This window comes from Centrocercus urophasianus, unplaced genomic scaffold, assembly GCF_019232065.1.
Source record: "Centrocercus urophasianus isolate 14NV4802_14NV808 unplaced genomic scaffold, USGS_Curo_1.0 seq_27, whole genome shotgun sequence".
Lineage (NCBI taxonomy): Eukaryota > Metazoa > Chordata > Aves > Galliformes > Phasianidae > Centrocercus > Centrocercus urophasianus.
Window position 1 is genome coordinate 9,440,600 of NW_024884833.1, and position 21,335 is coordinate 9,461,934.

A 21,335-nucleotide genomic window follows, 5' to 3' on the forward strand; every position below is an offset into this window, starting at 1 on the left:
CTTCATAAGTTCTGTGATTCTGTGATTTAGAGTGTCATGATTTAGAGTGTCTATGAAACCATGAAATTGCGGTTTGCCAGTATCGAGTGCTACACAAATAGTATTTAATGCCTCCGGCAATCCAGGAAGACATAAAAAGGTAGAAGAGTTAATAGACCAAAAGTAGCGTGTATTACGAAGAGTTTTACTTACAAGTATGCTATTTCTTTTCCTGTTTCAACTCAGTATATGTCAATGTTTTCTCTGAGTTTTCAGCATGTCTTTCTTAGTAAGGCAGGACAACATACGTGTGGAGCAACAAATAGGCACTGTAGAAATGTTGCTTCTAAAGCTGTGTACATCCTACTCATTTTCTGAATTATATTTATGTCTAATTCCAAACTCTGCTAAATCATGTTTTTATTTCAGGTTTTTCTCAGTGACAAAGCTTGTTTTATTGTCTTTCTCATATCAGGTAGATTTTGTGTACAAATGCTTGCTTATTAAACGCGTGAGGGGGAAGAATTATTATTCGAATCTGTTGTGTTCTTTCCAAACAGGGACGAAGAGGATTAGGGTCAGTTTTTGTTTGGGCATCTGGAAATGGTGGAAGGAGTCGAGACCACTGCTCCTGTGATGGCTACACCAATAGCATCTACACTATCTCCATAAGCAGCACAGCTGAAAGCGGGAAGAAGCCATGGTACCTGGAAGAATGTGCCTCCACACTAGCCACAACATACAGCAGTGGAGAATCCTACGACAGGAAAATAGTACGTTTTTTATTTTTGTTTTGTTGCATACTGATCTATATGTTGCCTGGTGACTTTGTAGGAAGGGAAAGAGAAGTAGCTGATTTACACTAAATAATAGGTTGCTTTAGGAAAAAAATACATGTGGAAAATCTGACTTCATCAAGTGCTTTAGGTGGTGGCTGTCACCATACTTTCAGTTCCATATCTGGTTGGTTGAAAGCAAGCAGTAAGTTGCAGCCGGAAGCAGTGCAGGTATATCTGGTTCATAGTAGACTTTTCCATTCAATTATTTGCTGCCAGCTCTCAGTGGTGCTTTCAAGAATCCTATTGCCATTGACACCAAAATAATTTGTTTCATTACTAATATCTAGAAGTTCAATAGGCCTGAGAACGCATCCTCCTTTCTTTTTCTTTTTAATCCAGTTATCATTAGTTTTTAAATCTTATGTGGATACATACATATGTATAACATACATATTATTCGTAGGTATTCTTACCTGCCTGTCTGTTTTCTCAGATTTCTTTGGATACAGCATCATTCCTCTTTTACTTTCATGGACACTCAATTATTAGAAGCATAGAACCACAGAGTTGTAGAATGACCTGAGTTGTAAGGGACCCACAAATATCAACTGCAGATCCTGTTTCCACAAGGACTATCCAAAATCAAACCATGTTGCTGAGAGCACTGTCTAAGAACTTCTTGAACACCTGCAGCTTGGTGCCATGACTACAGCCTTTGGAAGTCTGTACCAATGTTTGTTCAGCCTGTGGTGCAGAACCTGTCCCTAACCCACAGCTGCTCCTGCCCTGACGCAGCTCCAAGCCGTTCCCTCAGGTTCTGTCACTGTCACACAGAGCAGAGCTCAGCGCTGCCCCTCCACTCCCTGTCCTCACAGGGAGCAGCCATCAGGCCTCCCCTCAGCCTGCCCTGCTCTGGGCTGAACACACCCAGAACTTGAGCCTTGTACATCTTGTCCTCTAGACCCTTCACCAACTTTATAAACCTCCTTTGGTTGCTGTTAGGGAGTACTAATAGCTTTATGTGCTTATTATTGTATGAAAACTGCAGACTGCACATAGGTTGTTCAAATTGCTACCTATTCCTAGTAGCTGGTATATTGTGAGCAAGATTAAACTCGGTGCTCTTCTTTCCTGTGCTGCTTGTCGTCCCATTCCTGAACGGGCTGTGCATCCATTTTCAGTTATGTTCTAGTCTTGGATGGAAACTCAGAAGTTGTTTTAATTTTGTTTGATATACTATCGATAACATCAGAATTTGTACAGTATGATAAATTTGCATTTTAAATATTGAATGCATTAGATATACTTTTCAGTGATCAGTATATTGCTCCTTTCAGACTTTTAAACCCTTGTATTACTATTAACCAGGTTTGTTAATATTACCTGCTTTTTCAAATTCAGCATCTTCAATATACTTATCTAACTATTAATTAGTTTTTTGGGCATTGTCTTCTTCCTAGCTTATTAATTACAGTGAATAGTGTACATTTTCATTTCTTTATACCTATAAAATGAGGTGGACTTTTTTTTGTTTTTTCTTTTTCCCCTCAGATGTTGTCTGAAGTGTTGGTCCAACATTACCTTCTTTTGGTTGTTTGCAAATACCTCTCTTGGTGTCACTGAAGAGTTAAAATTCTTGCAGCTATTTTTTTATTAGTGTCTGCTTTGTCTTTCAGGATTCTGGGATGCTGGCCATGCCTTCTTGGATTCTTCCTTATTTTCAGATGATCTAATTTTTGTCTTAAACTTATTCTGAGGTACCTCTCCGTTCCAGTAATTTTTCTGTTCTTTACTCACTTCTCTCCACAGAAACCTTATCTTCTGTTCCTGGCATGTTTCTTTTTCTACTTGATAAATAATAAAAGAATTACTCAGTTTCCTACCAGTCGTCACTTCTGTGACTAAATTCCTTTTACTGTCCCTTAAAAGACCTTCACCAACTTATGTACTTGTAAGTGAGACTAATATTACGTAAAGTCAACAGAAACCATTGTGACTCTCCAAGTCTGACTTCTTGCATAGCCAAGTCTGTAGAACTTCTCTGATTCCTTCAAATGCAGTAGTTATGGTCAGTTGATCAGTAATTTTTACAAATATGCTTAATCTTTCCTTAAAGTACAAAATATCCAGTCAGGTCTAGAGTAAGTAGTCCTAATTATGCATAATCGTTTAAAAACTTTGCTGTCTAATCTCTAGCTAGCTTGAATTTCCAGGCGTTTGACATCCTTCTTTCAGACTGAATAGCACAATCAGTTCTCTTTTTATAAATGAAGTTAAGCTTCTTGCATCATTCTGTGCAAAGCATGTTTTCTTAGGAACAGAATCACAGAATCAAAGAATTGTAGGTCTTGGAAGGGACCTGTGGAGATCATCTAGTTCAGTGCCTCTGTTAAAGCATATTCCTACAATTGGTTGCACAGGAAAGCACCAGCAGGTTTTCTCCCCAAAGAAGGAGATTCCATAACCTCTCTGGGCAGTTCATTCCAGTGCTCCGTCAACTTTACAGTAAAGAAGTTTTTCTTCATGTTCATCAAAACTTCCTGTGTTTCAGTTTGTGCCTGTTGTCCCTTGTCCTGTCATTGGGCCCACTGAAGACCCTGATCCCATCCATCTGACACCTGCCCTTAAGATTGCTGTAAGCATTGCCAAAATCCCCTCTCAGTCTTCTCTTCTCCAGGCTGAATTCTCCCAGGTCTGAGCCTTTTTTCATATAAGAGATACTCTTCTAGGCCCCTAATCTTCCCTGTAGGCCTTGACCGGTATCTCCCCAGTAGTTCCCAGTCTTTCTTGAACTGAAGATCCCAGAACTGGACACAGTACTTCAGATATAGCCCTCCCAAAGGGCAAAGTAGCGGGGGAGGATAATCTCTCTCAACATGCTGTTTACACTCTTGTGCCTTCTTGGTCAGCCTGATATTCACCAGGACACCCAGGTCCTTGTCCTTTCTGGCAGGTCAGGTCAGCCCCTATCTTTACATATTTGTGTGGTTGTTACTGCCCAGGTATAGGACTGTACGCCCTCGATGAATCTCATAAAGTTTCTCTGTGCTCAGCTTTTCAGCCTGTCTTGCTGAATGGCAGCACAGCCTTCTGATGTGTCAGCTGCTCCTTCCAGCTTTGTATCATCATCCAAAATAATATTTTATTGGCTTTTTTTTTCTTATTGCAATGCTGTCCAAGGCATGGACGCCTCACTGCGACAAACATATTCCAGGATGTCCAGCCCTTTGCAAAAAAAAAAAAAGAAAAGAGAGCTCTTTCCCATGGCTATCAGTAGCATCTCCAGGATAGCTTGTGTTAATGCACTGGGCAACTCTGGCCACCTGTCTCTCCTACTCCAGTATGGGAGATCTGAATCCGATTTCCTTTTGGTTGGCTGAGGGAAACAGAGGCCATCCCCTTTGGACCAGCTCCTGCCCTTTGCACGGGACCCACTTCAACTGCTATTCATATGGAACTGTCCTCCACTTTGGCCTTTAATAGTTTGTTTGAATAGTTGCTACTGACACCAAGATCTGCACTAATGGTGGCTTCACCAGGGCTGATGCCCCAGACTTCTAGGCCACCAAACAATCCTCCTACTAGTCACAGTGTAGCCTTCATGGCTTCACACCACCAGCAGTGGCACCAACCATTTTCAGGGCTATTTGACTGGACAGGTGAGTTGATATAAACTCCTTAGCAAGTTATGACTTCTGTGGTCATTGTCCTGTGACTGTCTAGATGAACCAACACCTTTTCTGGGCTCTGATGAGCATTAGCATGGAGCACCTTAAACTGGCATTCAGTTCATTCCATAGCATCAGTCCTGCATACCAAAAGCGGTTTACTGAGCACTCGCATTCCATGGCCTAGCTCCACACCAGTCAGCTGACTGTCTTACCCAATGAAAGCTTGAGAATATGTTGAGATCGTTTCAGCTTCAAGACCCCTGGTCATTCACTTTACTGGACAAAACTGCCCTGCCATTGGGCAAAGAATGGCTTGAGAGCAACCCTGAGGAGACGGATTTGGGAGTGCTGATTGATGAGAGATTCAGAATGAGCTGGCAGTATGCAGTTGCAGCCCAGAAGGCCAATCATATTCTGGGTTGCATCAAGAGAAGCATGACCAGCAGGTCGAGGGAGGTGATTCTGTCCCCCTACTCTGCACTCATGAGACTCCACCTGGAGTACTGTGTCCAGTTCTGGGGCCCTCAACACAAGAAGGATATGAAGCTGTTGGAGCAGGTTCACAGGAGGACCCAAACATGATCAGAGGGTTGGAGTACCTCCCCTGCGAAAACAAGCTGAGAGAGCTGCACTCTTCAGCCTGGAGAAAAAAAGGCTCTGGGGGGACCTTGGGATGGCCTTCCTAGCACCACCTATGTCTGTAGGGGGCCTACAGGAAAGCTGGGGAGGGACTGTTTATAAGGCCATGTAATGACAAGATGTGGGGAAATGGCTTTAAACTGGAAGAGGATAGATTTAGATATTAGGAAGAAATTCTTTACTGTGAGGGTAGTGAGACAGTGGAACATGTATCCCAGTGAGGTTGTGGATGCCCCCTCCCTGGAGGCGTTCAAGGCCAGGCTGGATGGGGCTTTGAGCAACCTGGTCTAGTGGGAAGTGTCCTTGCCTGTAGCTGGGAGTTGGAACTACATGACCTTGAAGATTCCTCCCCACCCAAATCATTCTATGATTCTGTGATTCTATGCCAGCTATCCTCAGGGAAACTGAAAACTTTGGAGAAAACCAGCCACTGGTTCAATTAGTCTTTTGCCCCTGTACACAGACCGGACAACTAATGTCTGCAGTAGGACCACTACAGAGCTCCTCCAGACATCCCCCTGCCTTTGCTAGACACACAGATGCACTTGGAAATGTGCATCTGTGATTGCCACCTCAGTTCCATTGTATTTATACAGTAAGCCTCACTGGGACCTATACACCTCATTGTTAACATTACATGTCCATCACTGTGTGAACCTAAGTCACTTTCAGAGCTGCTGCCTCTCTTTTTCAGAGTTGCTGCATGGGGCACAAGTGGGAGGGCCTTCTTACACTATTTGACTCTGGTGGTACTAGTTTAGACTCATTCCAGACTTAGTCCTCATCATCACTTTCTCTGATGTTTATATCGATGCAGCATCCCTCAGATGATGTTGGGGTTTTCACCAAGCTTTATGTCATTATAAGCAGAAGAACTAAATCTTAGCAGGCCAGATAAGAAACAACTTAGAATATGTGCTTTTAAGCATGCATATATATTTTTTGAGACCTGGTAATTATTTTGTGTTAAATCTATGTATCATCTCTTAAATTTAAATCATTTTCAGAATTGTTTTAATGTGTAGTATCACATTATGTGCCTTGCAGAATCCTGACTATTCTACCTTCAAAAGATGTGCTGACCACAACAAAATAAGTGCAGTGATTGGGCAGCCTTTTTTTTCCAGCAGCCTAAGTCATTCACTATTAAACATTTTATTATTGAGTGAATTAATTAACCATTAGTTAAAATCTTGCATCAGTTATTTTACACCAGATAAAACTTGGCAAGAAGATGGAATTTTTAGGGCAATACTGCTCACTCTTTCAAAATATTGACACAGTTCTGGTTTTCCTTCAATCTTCTGGAACGTCTCCAGAGTTCAAAGACTTAGTAAAATCAAACAATACAATATTACATGTTGCCTTTCCAGCTCTCGTAAAACTCTTTAGTGCTTCCAAACTTCTGATTTAAACTTGCTATTTGAAATAGCTATGAATAGGAAGACAATTCATCATTCTTGTATACACTGAAAACTTCATTTAGATTATTTCACTGAGAGGGGGACATTCAATGAACTATCCATTTACTTTACATTGCTATTAACTTTTAATTGAAATCATCACTTCTTTAGGTACTTTTTCTAATCACATCCTCCTTTCTTTTGGGATAAATTCAGTTACGTGTACCAAGTTTTGACTGTTACTACAAAGCATGTCATTGTGCACAGTGAAGGGTTAAAGCATAAGCATGTTGAGCAGCCATAAGAATTAACCTAAGTCTGTTGATCCTTTGTTTACTGGAACTTAACTTGCACCCTGACTACTGTTGTGTAAAGCTACCTTGTGTTGTGTGCCATAATCTTCGCTGACCTCAAATGCTTGAATATTAGACTGCACATATTCCATCCAAGGCTCTTTTTCCAGTACTGTATTGTCTGTTGACTTCTTAAACACACGAAAGTCCCATCTGAGGACATTTTACTGCTAGTGCTTGGCATTCAAAGCTAGGCAAGCCTATTTGTCTTCCTTACATTTTCAGTGGCAAAGCAGGGTTGCCTGGAGTATGCATTAAACAACTTGTGTTGTGTCTAAACCTATAAAGATAATGACTGCGTGCTTTTGTTACATAACTGCCAAGTCAGAAAAGACATGAAATTGTGGAGGAAACCCTTGCAATCAAGAATATTGAGCAATTTTTTCAATATGCACCCTCATGGATACACGAGCTTTGCTCTCACCTGTGTGTTTCTCTTGCTCCTTCCCACTGCATCGTACATTTTGTTTGGGCGGTTGCTCTTTCTGTCAGAGATTATCTTAATACTTCAGTGCAAAATGCTTAAAGCTTGAAGTGAAAAATAGAAGAATAGAAGAAAAAAAGGATAATAGAAATATTATTGTTGCATATAATTCTCCAAACTCATTCATGCAAAAGCAGTGAACAGATTAGCCATTCAGCGCTCACCTTCATGCCTTTACACAGAAAGAATAGCAGTGTTTGATCAAGGAACATTTGGTTGGTTTGTGAGAGTGAGACTCTTGTATCTAAAACAGGAGAAAAGTACATAATACTGAAGTTAATCAGAAGTCACTCAACATTGGATTTACTATCAAAATTTATATAACCCATTCTTATTTATTGTCATATAACTCAGAAGTGGAGTTTTTTTTTCTGACTTTTGTTGACAGAACTAATGTAAATGGCAGCACATTCTGGTATGAAATTATTTGAGCTAATAGATGCTGTCAAACACAATGATATTAGCATCTTTTATGAATTCCTTGTTGCTCAGGAAAGAATCAAAATGTGCTTGATTTCATGGTGCACCAAATTTGTATTACATTATATTTTAGCCCATTAAGGACAACGTTTATTAACGTTCCTGCAGCATACAAACAGATACATATATTACAAATATGTCACAGATGCAGATTTGGTGTATGTATTTTAGAGACTCTTAGAGGAAAGGACTAGAATTAATTTTTGGTGTATTCAGGAGCAGCTGCAAAGTAAAGGCACAGCCGCAGGTGTAGAAGTTCACACTCCGGGACAAAGGCAAATGAACAGAAGGTAAAGTCCCTGAAAATCTACTTCCATGTAGCAGTTATTCCTCATAACAGAGACAGTGCAGCATTAGTAACAGCAATATACAGTTGTAAAAGTATTTTTTCTATTATTCTTGTCTCTGCTATTTTGAATGCAACAACATTGGGAACAACACTAGGGAGATGGCTTCTCAGCTCTGGACCACATACCTAGTATGTCTAGTACTATTTAAGTATGATTATCCGTATGGGCCTTTCATTTACCAGACATGTTGCACAAATGAATCACATTTGCTAGTTTGTTTTTTTCCAAATGACATCTTAAAGCATTGGTAATATGTGGAAGTTCCTCACTGCTGTGGTTCAACCCTACAGGCAGCTTTACACCACACGGTTCTTTGCACACCCAAAAAAAAAAAACCCACAAAGTAGAACTCATGGGTTGAAATAAAAAGTATTTACTAAGATAGAGAAAAGGAAGAGGAAAGAACAATAATATTTATGATAATTATACATATATGTATTTGCAACAAGCAATGCACAACCAGTTGCTCACCATCCACCAACTGATGCCCAGCCAGTTCCTAAGCAATGGCAAACTCCCTCTTTCTTCTACCTTTCTTTCCACATAATAGCACATGATTTGAAATATCCCTTTGGCTAGTTAGGGTCAGCTGCCTTGACTCTGTCCTCTCCTCTCTTATCAGTTCCTTGTGTCCCTCCATCCCCCATGCTGGAAAATAGGAGATGCTGAGAAAACTAAAACCTTCTCTCTGTGCAGCACTGTTCAACAAGTAAGAGGTCACTGTGTTACCAACACTGTTTTTCTCCTAAAACCAAAACATAGCAGTGTATCAGACACAGCATGAAGAAAAGCAACTCTGTCCCAACTGAAACTAAAACACTAATATTACTTGCAAACATATTACATGACTTACCTTCTGAAATTAAATTCTGTATTTCTGTTTCTCCTACTTTATTTTGTAAAAAATGCCTTGTGATCTCCTGAGTTTCTTTCCTGAAGGCGTACTTCTGCCTTGATGACTTGCTTTTGCCTTAAGCAGAAGATGAAACAAACAAAAAACTGTCATTCCTTAAACACAAATAAAAAACTGCTCTTGTTCAGAAACTCTTACAGAGTATTAAGACACAACAGGACACCATTTACTTTGAGTAGGTACAGCTGTACAGAGGGAACTGAAGATTTTTGTTAAATGCTTGCTGCTTCTAGGAACACAGGTTCATAGAAACCAACTCATCTTGAGGAATTGTAGCAGAAGGTAAAAAGCATTTCAGTCAATTCAGATAGCTCGTGTCCTGAAATTTGAAATAACAAGAAATAAAGAGACTTAGGAAGAGTGAGCAATTTCTTTACTGGGAACATCCCATTTTAGACCTTAGGCATTAACCTCTCAGCTGGTAGAACTTTGGGAAGATTGATGTTGCAGTCTTAATAATGACTGTACAGAAATGGCATCTCCTTGTCTCTTCAGGACAAGTTGCTTTTATAAAATTATTACTGTGTGCCTAGAGTATGTTCTTTGAAGAATCTGTGCCTTTTCTGAAAGCTGTTGGACTTGTATATATGGCAGCTAACACTACTGTGTTAAATTGTGATTGTTAGAATTTCTGTCTGCCTTTCAATAGGGTCTGTTCTAGATTGTTAATTTTGAGTTCATTTAACTAGGTCAGTACCACAATCATTGTCTTCCATCAAATTCATTGTCTTCCATTAAATCTAGTTGTTTAAGAAGAGCTAGAAGTAGATATATCTTAAGATCCCAAAAAAGTGTTGTGTGGGCTTATCTTGGATAGTTTCACCAGCCTTTTCGTAAGCCAGCAACTGTTATGATGATTATTGAAGCAAATAAATGTTGTACTGAATGACAGATTCAAAAATTCCTGTTTGTCTCCATCCTGTTTTTCTTCTTGAAGGTTTCTCACTTGCTGGCGGTCCTGTACTCTTTTTCTCAAGGTAGATACAATACTTCTCTAACAGTGAACCCATTGTGCTGAAAAATATGCCTTAGATCATGAAGGTAATTTACACCTAAACATCTCAGCTCCTGTCAGTAACTTCCCTTTGAAATAGCTCAAATGGGATTTCCACTTAAGGAGCTTTCTTTACACATTTTGTGCTGAAATATTTACTCTGTGAAAGAAAGAGATAAGGGATTGTAGTTCAAGCTGCTGCGACAACATCTGCTTGCAGCTTGAGAAACAACACTGCTGAATAAAGAGATGTCATGGTTTTATTATGCTTGATATCTATAGCTACAGGACAATAAAATGCTCTGGAAGTATGTTATTCCAGAGGATCAGAAACAAAGATAGCACAATTATCACTGTATTGAGAGGCTGTCCCTTAAGGCAAAGTAGTTGTGATAGCTCCCTGCCTGAGCTCCTGTAGGCTTTGTTATCCTTCTGTCTCCTGAGGAACAAGCCTGCTGCACAGTTTTTGCAGGGGAAGAGGGTACCCAGCCCCAGCCACAGAGAACGCAGAAAAGACAATAATGCACTACTCAATCTTTTTCTGCAATGTTCCTGGCCTCTCTTACACTCCCTGCCACTACATTGAGAGTAGTTCTTGTGAAAAGCGTACGTGAAGCTTGTAAGTCAACCCATAGTCCTTAGTCATGTTAATCTCAGCTGCAAAATCACATCTTTTTTTTTACATGCATCGGTAGTGTGGTGTTAGGTTTGTTCCTGCTACAGTTTCTTTTCTTAATACTGTCAGGACATTTATGGAATCTCTGTTTATGCTGGTTTTCCGCTGCTCTTGATTGTCATTGTATAAATTAATGCACAGTTAATATGAGAGAAGGTAAGAGACAAAGAAATCTTATTTATATGGCTCAGCTTTTAGCTGATAGTAGAATTTCAAGAGTGTCTGTACTTTTATGAAAGGTATTATTAGGACAAAAAAGATTCCTTCTTGACTCCGTTGTTCTTGATTCTGACCTTTGATGAGTTCACTGATCTAAGGATATGACATTATAAACGATTTAATCTGTCTTTTTCAATTTCTAGAATCTTCCATTTTGTTTCGCTTGCTGATTGCTTAATTCCAACAATGAGTCTTAGGTCCTGCTAGCTTCATCTCAACTATTATAAGTCTTTTGTGTCTGCTTGTGTATGTTTACCCATGAAAACATTTAGTATCTTTATGTATTTTATGCAGTACACATAAAACTGAATATTGCTAATGTAAATGTGTGAAACCTATACCTTATACATGTAATTGTTTTACTGTACCTAGAACAATGTGTCTGTTTTTTCAGGTTATATTTTACATTTCTTCCAGTATCAAAACTAGACAGACATTCTTGTATGTCCTGTACTTCTTCATGATATTTTGATCCTCTGATCCTCTCATTCACTTATCTTTGTGCACATCCACTTTGGGGATGAAGTACACTGCTAGTGAGTTACATGAAATGGAGACACAAGAATTCTCTGTTCTTCGGTGAGAAAATGTGTTAGCAACTTTGGCTCTCAGGTGGATATATTATTAGTGACTGAATCTTAAGGATCAACTGAAGTTTTGAGAATTAAGTTTTGACTTCACAGGTCATTGGGTTTTCTACCTTCATGAAAAGTTTCTGTCCTGTGAACTGCTGTTCACTAGCAACTGGTCGCAACTCCATGTGCATTTTCCTTAAGCTTCTCTTAGATAGTAGTGATTTCTTCTACTGCCTGACACTTTCTAGGACATATTTCTTCAAAAAAAAAAAAAAAGAAAGAAAAAAACAAAAAAGACAATAGATCAGAGACTATATATTCAGATTAATATTGCCTGAAAGAAGATTTAGAATAGTAAATCTTTGTGTATGATTTATTATCTTACAGAAAATATTGCAAGAAAATCTATTATGAGATGAGAACATTCCAGTACTAAGTAGACAAATTTCTCTTTAATTGGTATTGCGCATTACACTTTATGTCATGGACATCCGACCTTTTGGCTTGCTTGGCCATGTGCAGAGAAATTGTCTTGGTCCTCAAATGAAATACGTAATATAGTTAATGTAATACAACATTGCTTTAAATATCGTTTCTAACATAAAAATAGCAGCATTAACATAAGCCTAGTGGGACATCTGACCTTGTTTGTGTGAGACTAATTATTGTGGTTTTGTTATTTTTATTGTCCGTATTCCACGTCAGAACATCATGTAAAACAGTAGGAGTTATAGAGTTAATATTATGGTTCCGTGGACTGCCTTTTTTGGGCATTTTGGGTTCTCAGAAGGGAGGGGAGGAGTGGCACTCCTGGAGGACTTGGCGCACAGAGGAAGAAAGATGGAGCTCCTGGCAGGACACCAGCCGCTGTCCCTCTTACTGACTTGCTCTCTCTTGGTTTGCCATGGAGAAAAGCGCGTGCTTCCCTTGCAGTCTGCTTGCATAAGACCTCATATTTGGACACTCTTTTCTCTCTCATTTTGTTTGATTTTGTTGGATTTAGTAAATTACCATTCCTCCTCAGATCGTTGCCATCTGTTTTTTTAGACCCATCTGCTATCTCCCTACCCTTCCCCCTCCCCCCATCTCCGGCATGGTCCACAAGTGCCTTGCCTCATGAGTCACAGACTGGGGCTGACTGCCACACTGCAGAAGGTGTGGTGATTTTTTTCCCCCCTCTCTCTTTTCTGGTCTCCTTCTGAGCTTGTGCCCCTGTCACAGATGCAGATCTAGAGATAACTCCATGACAGTTATTGCTGGAGAATGCAGGCAGAAGCTATGAATCTCTAACTTCATTTTAAGAGCGTTGTATAGAGGACTAACAACCATTATGTTCCTTGGAACATATTAATTTAAGTTCATCATGTTCAGAGTCAGAGTTGCATATATACATATAACCAATTAAGAGTACTGATGGAGATACCTGCCTGGCTCCTATACATCCTAGCTAATATAACAGACGATATGATGTTTGGACTGGTTTCCAGGTGCTTTTCTCAGTTCCTTATGCATGTTTGGGATGCTGGCTTATGGACGTATTATCGGTCTCTCTGAATGTATTCTCTACAATAGTATTTTACATTATGTGGAGGAAGCTTTTCCCTAAACCAGAGAACGTTAAGTGGCAGGGAATGTGGTTTTAGGAAAGAGGTTAGAAGCATTGAGACCCCCATTGTCATGGGATTTCACTCTTGAACACCTGTGGAATCCTTAGAAACTAAGCGAGCGTTTGAGTAAGTGTTGGTGCAGCTCAGAAAGATCTGAGGAGGAACGACTTATCTGGGGCTTGGCTTACCAAGCTCTATATAATACTGTTCTGGGGAGAGAGATTCCAAATTGAGATCCAAACCAAAGGGAAAAACCTCCAAGTCAAACCCAAGCGATCACAGGAAGCACCAGTATCAATGTCAGTTGCCCCTGTGGAGGGGCAGAAATAGAAACTGGTGTCCATGCAAAGAAGAAGAAGAAGATCCAGGTGAGGGGTGAGGGGAGTTTGTTGACCCCTAAAAATGACTGAAATCCAAGGCACAAAAAAGAACTTTTGATGCCTACTTTATTGATGCCTGATTTCTTCAGTGTTGGAACAACGAGGCCAGTAGCGTGTCCCTATATAGTAATGAAGCTTGCCAATTAGGAGGCATTGCCAGAGACTCAGCTATTAACAGATGGATTAATAGATGTCTGGACAGAGTCAACACCCTCTGGGAATGAATGTTATTAGCTGTGAAGGAAAGACATCCCTTCAAAGACAATCTGGAGCCTGAGATGAGAAAGTAGAATACTGTTGAGTATGGTATCCAATATTTGAGCGAAACAGCCATGGTGGGAATGCTGTATGATCTCACATTTGTTCCTAATGATCTACGCCAGAGCCATGGTCCTGGAGGGTAAGGAGTACATCCGAAATACAGTGGAAGTTCACAAGAACAGTGCCAGAAAGGTACGCCAGTACACTGGTAGTAATGTTCAATAGATTCAAGGGCAGAAGACCCCCAGTTTTTGAACTGATTCTTACACTTCAAAACTTTGAACAAACACTACCTCCATCCCATGCTTCCATTTCAGCCATCTCCAAAGTAACAGAAAGACTAGATAAAGTGGATAAGAGAATAGATAAAGTGGATAAGAAACAGGCACTGTTGGAGGAATTCCACTGTTGGAGGAATTGTCCCTAGTGATTAATCACAGTGAACCATGGCTGTATCAGAAACACCTGAGGAAGACCAGGATGATCAATAGAGTCTGCTGAAGGAGCTGATTGAACTGATTAAAGTCTCAGCTATCAAAGGCAAACACCACCCTGTTTGAGCAAAGGACCACAGTAAATTTATGTCTCATGCTGCCCTGTGGAGCTACTTACGTGAGCACGGAGAGGACATGAAGAAGTGGCACCACCAACCCATTCCTGCACTATGAGCACTAGTGAGAGAATTACAAAACAGATCAACTACCGAAATTGCTCTCATTACTGCAGATAAAAGTAGCGGGGCCCTGCCATCAGTCAGAAGGGGGAAAGGGATAATAAGGTGTACTGGACTATGTGGATTCAATGGCCTGGCATGTCAGAACCACAGGAATATAAAACACTGCTGGACACCAGTGCCCAGTACACTCTGATGCCCTCAAGTGGGTGATTACAGTAGTGGGAACAAAAAATATAGTTATAAAGGGGTGTCACCTAGATGGCCATTTGCCTAAGAGTAGCACTACTGAAGCACAGCAAAATACCATTAGGTAGATCGAGCTGACAGAATTGAGGTGGCTCAAATAGACTTGGACTGGCAGAATAGGGGAGAGCACTGGGAGAAGTATTTGGCAGAAGCCACCTGGCTGGTCAACACTAGAGGATTAGTCAGTCGAGATGGTCTTATGCAGTCCAGCTCCCTACATACTGTAGAACAAGATAAGGTCCCTGTGGTACATATAAAAAGCATGTTGGGAAAAGCAGTTTGGGTCCTTCCAGCTTCTGGGAAGGGCAGACCTATCTTTGGAACTGTTTTTACACAAGGGCCTCAGTGCACTTGGTGGGTGATGGAGAAAAATGGGGACATCCAATGTGTACCACAAGGGAATTTGATGCTGGGGGAGTATAGTCAGTGACTCCATGTATATAGATATGTGTGTATGTAATGCATGTTCATTACTGTTTTGTCTGTACATAGATGTAAGGTAAGCATGATGTAGTGATGTGGAATAAGGGGTGGAATGTTGTTGTTTTGTGATTTTTCTTGTCGGTATTCCACATCAGAACATCATGTAAAACAGCGGGAGTAGAAGAGTTAATGTTCTTGTTCCATGGACTGCCTTTTTTTGGGCATTTTGGGTTCTCAGAGGGGAGGAGAGGAGGGAATGCATGCAGAGATAGAAAGATGGAGCTCCTGGCAGGACATCGGCTGCTCTTCCTCTCGCTGACTCTCTCTCTCAGTTTGCCATGAGCACATGCAAGAAGAGCACATGCTTCTCTTACAGTCTGCTAGTGTAAGACCTCGTATTTTGACACTCTTTTCTCTCTCACTGTGTTTGATTTTGTTGGATTTAGTAAATTACCATTGCTCCTCAAATTGCTGCCGTTGTTCTTTTTTAAACTCATCTGCTATCTCCCTACCCTTCCACCTCTCCCCCTCTCCTGGAGCATAAGGCCTGCAAGTGCCTTGCCTCATTAGTCACAGGCCAGGGCCAGCCACACAGTGGTAGTGGGGTAGTTTTTTTTCCCCCTCTCTCTTTTGCCTACTTCTGGGCTTGTACCCCTGTCACAGAGTCAGATCTAGAAGTAACTCCGTGACACTAATGCATCAGTCTGATTCAGTGGCAGTGGCAGCAATTCTTTGAGAGCTGTCAGGGTGTTCACTGGAGATTTTTGGAGAAATTTTACTCTTCTTGTGCTTCATCCTTGAAAACAGTTGTTCACAAATGCGCATACTGCCAAAAAGCACTGATGTGAATAAAGTGTGATTGTGAAGTAAGGGATATTTTTCTCTGGTAAGAGAGGGCTTATAAAAGTCCTATAGAGAGACATGATGAGATTTTTCTTTGAGTTGAATTTCTGATTGCAACTCTATACATTCTATTCAAAAGTTTGCAGGCAGTGTACTTATGTTGACTTAAAATTGAGTTGCTAATAAACCATAAAAGTGATTTTTTTTTTTTTTTTTTTTTTTTTTGCAGTCTTGAAACCTGTTCTCAAAGTCCTTGATCACAATGGGAAGCATGGATGCTTATTTTTTTGCTGTTCACAGGGCTGTGTCAAAATGCATACAATTATTTGCCATCATTTGAGTTAGCACTGCACTGTGCCTTCCCCATGCCCTGGTTTCAGTCCAGGCATTGATGATCATGCAGCAGTGTTTGGTGGCTTTGAGCACTGGGTGTGTGCCTGGGGATGGCTAGGGCCATTCAGCAGGCAGAGTTGCAATCATGATGGCACAGGGCAGCGGGTAGCCACAGGATGGGCTGTGCCAGGCCCCATGTGGACTGTGGGCTGTGGGTTGGACATGCCTGCTTTATATAGTTTTATACATCCACTTGGGTTCCATGTTACAAGTATGTAGCAGCACATTGTCCAGCACATACAACAATTTAAAGCTTCAAATATCACAGAATCACAGAATGGCCCTCAAGAATCACGAATCTTCAACCCCTCTGCCACATGCAGGGCCTCCAACCTCCGCATTTAATGCTAGACCAGGCTGCCCATGGCCCCATCCAACCTGGCCTTGAACACCTCTAGGGATGGGGCATCCACAACCTCTCTGCGAAGCCTGTTTCAGCACCTCACCACTCTCTCTGTAAAGAACTTGTAAATAACTAATTGGCAGTTGGTTTCTAGGACGAATTTATGACAACAGGCTTTTCAGATCAATTCCTGCTTAATTTCATGTAAATTATTGCATAAACAATAAAAAAGGCCCATTTGTTAAACAGAAGTTTGCATGAGCAGAAACATATACCATCATACTTGAAGCGTAACAAAAAGCAACTTAGTTAACATCTCTGTATCTTGGTTTTACTGTATCTAAAATGCACCTGATCACTCTATGATGCGAACATTGTGAACTTCATTTTTATTTGTAAAGCACTTTGAGGTTCTTGGATGGTGCAAAGTGCAAATGATAGGGCAGAGTTCTAACTGTGCTGTTATAAAACCCCATGGATTTTTTAATTTACCAGTCTTTTTCTTGATCGGGCTGTGAAAAAAAATGGATACTAACTTATGTTTTCAGTGCAGTACAATCTTCAAGTTCACAAAGGACTTAGAGATCAGAGTAGAATGTTGACATCATGTATTCAGACAAGCTTTTTTTTCCTTTGCAATGGAAGAAGTGAATACCCTCCACATGTGCAACTCATTTGATTGAATGAAACCTGTTCTGATTCCTGAAGCTGTGTTTTAAATTTCACACATTCAATTTCTTCCAGATCACCACAGACCTGAGGCAGCGTTGCACAGACAGCCATACTGGAACGTCAGCCTCTGCACCAATGGCTGCAGGCATCATTGCACTGGCACTGGAAGCAAAGTAAGATCTGAGTTATACTCTGAAAAATAATAATAATAATAATAAACATGCAGTCTGATCTTTTACACTCACATGGCACCTATATTCAGGGATCTCAAAGTGCTTTAGAAACTCCCATGTGGTAATTCACAGTACAATTCCAGCGGCGGGGAAGATCAGCATGGCAATTTCATATGCAGGAGCAGTAGCACTATGGAAATGAATGACAGACTAAACAGGGTGTTGAAATGGTGTTGAGCACAGGTAGCTTCCACTGAGTGATCACAGTGCCTTTTGGTTGCCTCGCAGTGCTGCCCAGATCCACTGTACTCTGCAGGCCTTCTGTAGTCCTCATATTCCTCTTTCCAGTGTCTGTTCTTGAATGTCAAGGAGAGTAATGAGAAGATGTTAAACTACCATGTGTAGAAAATAGCATTGTAGGAAAAACAAAAATTCTCAAAGTCTGTGTGCTAAAAAAAAAGCCTGTCTTTTTTGATGAAGTTCTATAGCTGTTAAAATCGTGGATAGTGTAGTTCCACAGTCCTTCTACATTTAGCTCAGAAAACTTTCAATTCCTTAGACCTTTTCTCAATAGCAGGCATTTGTTCCTTGTCTTCAATATATATCTTTAATCTGCTTTATGAAAAGGTGGAGACTGGAGATTTATCATTCAGAACTGTGTTTCAAAACATCTTGCATTAGTTTGCACCCTGTTGTATAGTATTTGCATGAATAAGCTCTAATGTTCCACCCCAAATCTTGTTTGAAATCAAATGGTTCTAAGTGCTATGAGATTTATTCTATTAGATTATGAAGGAAACCAGTTTCCTTTAGTGGCAGTCCCTTTGAATGATTTAAAAGGTATGCCTACAGTAGTCATTTCAAATGGTGTATAACTCATAGCAGCAGGGTTGTTTTTCTATTTTTAATGTTGCTTTTTTGAAGAAACCATGAGCCAGTACTCAACATAGAGTATGTCACTGCTATTGAGTTATAGTCATGAAAATTAGAGTTTGTGATTGAAAACCTGATATAATCTTAAGTAGTGCAGAACTAATATCATTATAATTACATTTTCTTAATTCAGTCATTAGAAACAAAGCTATTTTGAAAAGTTAATAAAATGTTACTATTTCTGAAAAAAAGAACATTCTTCTCAATCTCTTCTTAATCTCAGTTTTAAAGCCCTTAAATTTTCTTCTAAACAATCTGCACATGCAGATAAAGAAGCATGTACAAAAAACTTCTTTCTGATGAAAGTTATTATTAATTGCTTCTTAATGGATTAGCATACCATGTAATTCACAGCTTGCATTTTTTATAATATTTTTGAGTTCACTTTTTTTGACAAATCACTGTAATTAAAGGTCATAGGCAATTAATATCACATAATACCTACAATTGAGCTATTGTTTATTGTGGTGTCCTATCACAAACTGGAAACTCTTTGTGTTTTATTTTTCTGTGTACTTTGGTGATAACATGACGAAGGATAATCCATGTTACTGCCTTCAGACTAGAGTGTTTTGACCCAAATTAATAATTTCTGTGATAACAGGTATGTTAGAAAGAAGGGTAAGAGTATACAGTAACTATGTGTGGTGAAAACAGAAAGTGCCAGTCACTTTTTCTGTATTTGCAGTGATTTGTTGCATAGTGCTAATAAGATTTGAGGAAAAAATAATGTATTGATTTTCTATCTTTTTCGATTCTGTCCAGTTTCATTATATGGAGGCTTCCCACTTGTTTCTAACTCTTATCTTGGTTGTTTAACTTGACATAAAGGATTTACACTAATAGTAGCATAAATGTAATTTCCTCATTTGTGTTCCGTTCACTAACTTTTCTCTCAAGAGTACTTACAACAGAAATGGAGCCAAGGGAGTGAAACACAGGAGGAAAACTTTTTCCAGCATTCCCTTGCTGTTTTCCCCCATAAAATATTCAAAATCCACATCTAGGTTTGGAGGAACATTTAATCTTGTGAAGTAAGTGAAGACCTTAAATACTGCAAGAAGATCATGTCATAACATACTCAGTTTTAATGTCTAAGAGCTGTGTATATGAAATCAACTCTGATTATTTTCAATAGTTTCTGAATCACAGGATGCCTTAGGATAAAAGGGACCTTAAAGATCAAGCAATTCCAACCCCCTGCCATGGGCAAGGCTGCCCCCCACCAGCTTGGCTGCCCAGGGTCCCATCCAACCTGGCCTTGAATGCCCTCAGGGATGGAGCATCCACAGCTTCTCTGGGCAGCCTGCACCATGCCTCACCGCCCTCTGAGTAAAGAGAGCTTCCACTTAACACCTAACTTAAATCTCTCCTTTTCTAGTTTAAAGCCATCTCCACTTCCCCTATCACTATTGCACCACGTACAAAGTTGGTCTACCTTCTGTTCATAAGCTTGTTCAGCACCTATTGATGAATGTCAGTGGGTACAATTTTTTCCACCTGGAGGAATTCAATTCCACACCATTATTCCATACACACTACCATGTCAGACACCGTTCTGTCAGGCTGCCCCTCTGCTGCCATGTGTCACATGGCTGCAACATATAATGGAATACTGGTGGGCAGGTTCAGCCTCTACACATGATGTTGTGTCTTAGCAGAAGGACTTACTGGGACTAGTCTGCATTCAGACAAAGTTGTCGCATAGATTGTTCCTTAAATTCCACATTAGTGCCTGTGTTAAAAGCAGAAGTGTTCATGTGAGATATATAAAAAAAGATTAGTTGGAAAGGGGTTTTCCAAGGTTAATTATATTCTTCATACAGTGAACTGCACAAAAATTGGAGCACAGTTCTGAACGCTTCTCAAATATGTCTGTAATAATGTATAGTTTTATTCCATTTTGTGCTGGAAAACACCACAGAATATACCATGGAAGACTTTGAAGCCAAAAAAGTTGTTTTCTCGCAGAAGCCAAGTTCTGTTCTTGAGAGACATCAGGAGTCAACTGGAGTGCTAGTCTGGCCTTTAGATGAGATAGAACAGCCAAGTTGCTTCAGCTCACACGCAAAGGTACATTAAAACAGTGCAAAATGAGCAAGGCAGATTTCTGTTCCCAGCTGCCACTTCTTTCTTTGATAAGCCCCATCTGGTAAGTAAGATTGGCAAATAGCTCTTACCTGCTTACTGATTTGAATGATCCACTTAGATGGCATTCCAACTGGAATCTGGTTCCAAAATCCTGACAACAAAGAGTTTTCTGAGGGCTGCCCATTGACTACCCCAATTTAAAATGATGTGAACACATCATTCTTATGAGTTGTTGTTTCAGCCCAGTATATGAATAGCAACTGGCACATTTGCCTTCAGGAGCCTAAGATTGGTAATTGAGTTTGAGAGTGTTTGACTGGAATTCTCATGGGAAATCATGACACAAAAAAGAAAGCTAACTTTTAGTCTCTATATTCTGTGACCTTCTTGTAGTTCTCTACGGTTTTCTTACAGCAGTTTTATCTGATGGGTTCCCAGTGCACCTAGTATCCTGTTCAGATTCTGTGAATAAATGCTTGGTTTTATGTTACATTTCATAGTCAGTATGCAATGCTGAATTTTGCTATTTGTAAATGAGCAGTTAGGGGAGAAAGTGTAATGGTCAAATAGTCAACAGCGACAGTAATCTTATTCCTAAAAATAAACTATTTGTGTTGCATAGTACCATCTACTGTTGATATCAGAAAAACACTCCCACTGATCAAAGGTTCGAATTTGATATTTGGGTGAATCAGCCAGGAGAAACAGTATGCTGCATTGGTTCCAGTGGGCATAGTGCCACCTTCCTATGGAAAAGCCAAATAAAAAAAAAAATATTG

General features: G+C 40.0%; 1 protein-coding gene across 4 annotated transcripts in view; it reads left to right on the forward strand.

The window, feature by feature from the left end:
• The window catches only part of PCSK5 (proprotein convertase subtilisin/kexin type 5), a 265,188-nt gene that overhangs the window by 122,668 nt on the left and 121,185 nt on the right, over window positions 1-21,335 (forward strand). For all 4 annotated transcript variants that reach the window (XM_042826954.1, XM_042826951.1, XM_042826953.1 and 1 more), the window contains exons 8-9: window positions 540-752; window positions 17,432-17,532. In XM_042826954.1, coding sequence (XP_042682888.1) covers window positions 540-752; window positions 17,432-17,532 — 314 coding nt within the window. The remainder of the gene's footprint in view (window positions 1-539; window positions 753-17,431; window positions 17,533-21,335) is intronic.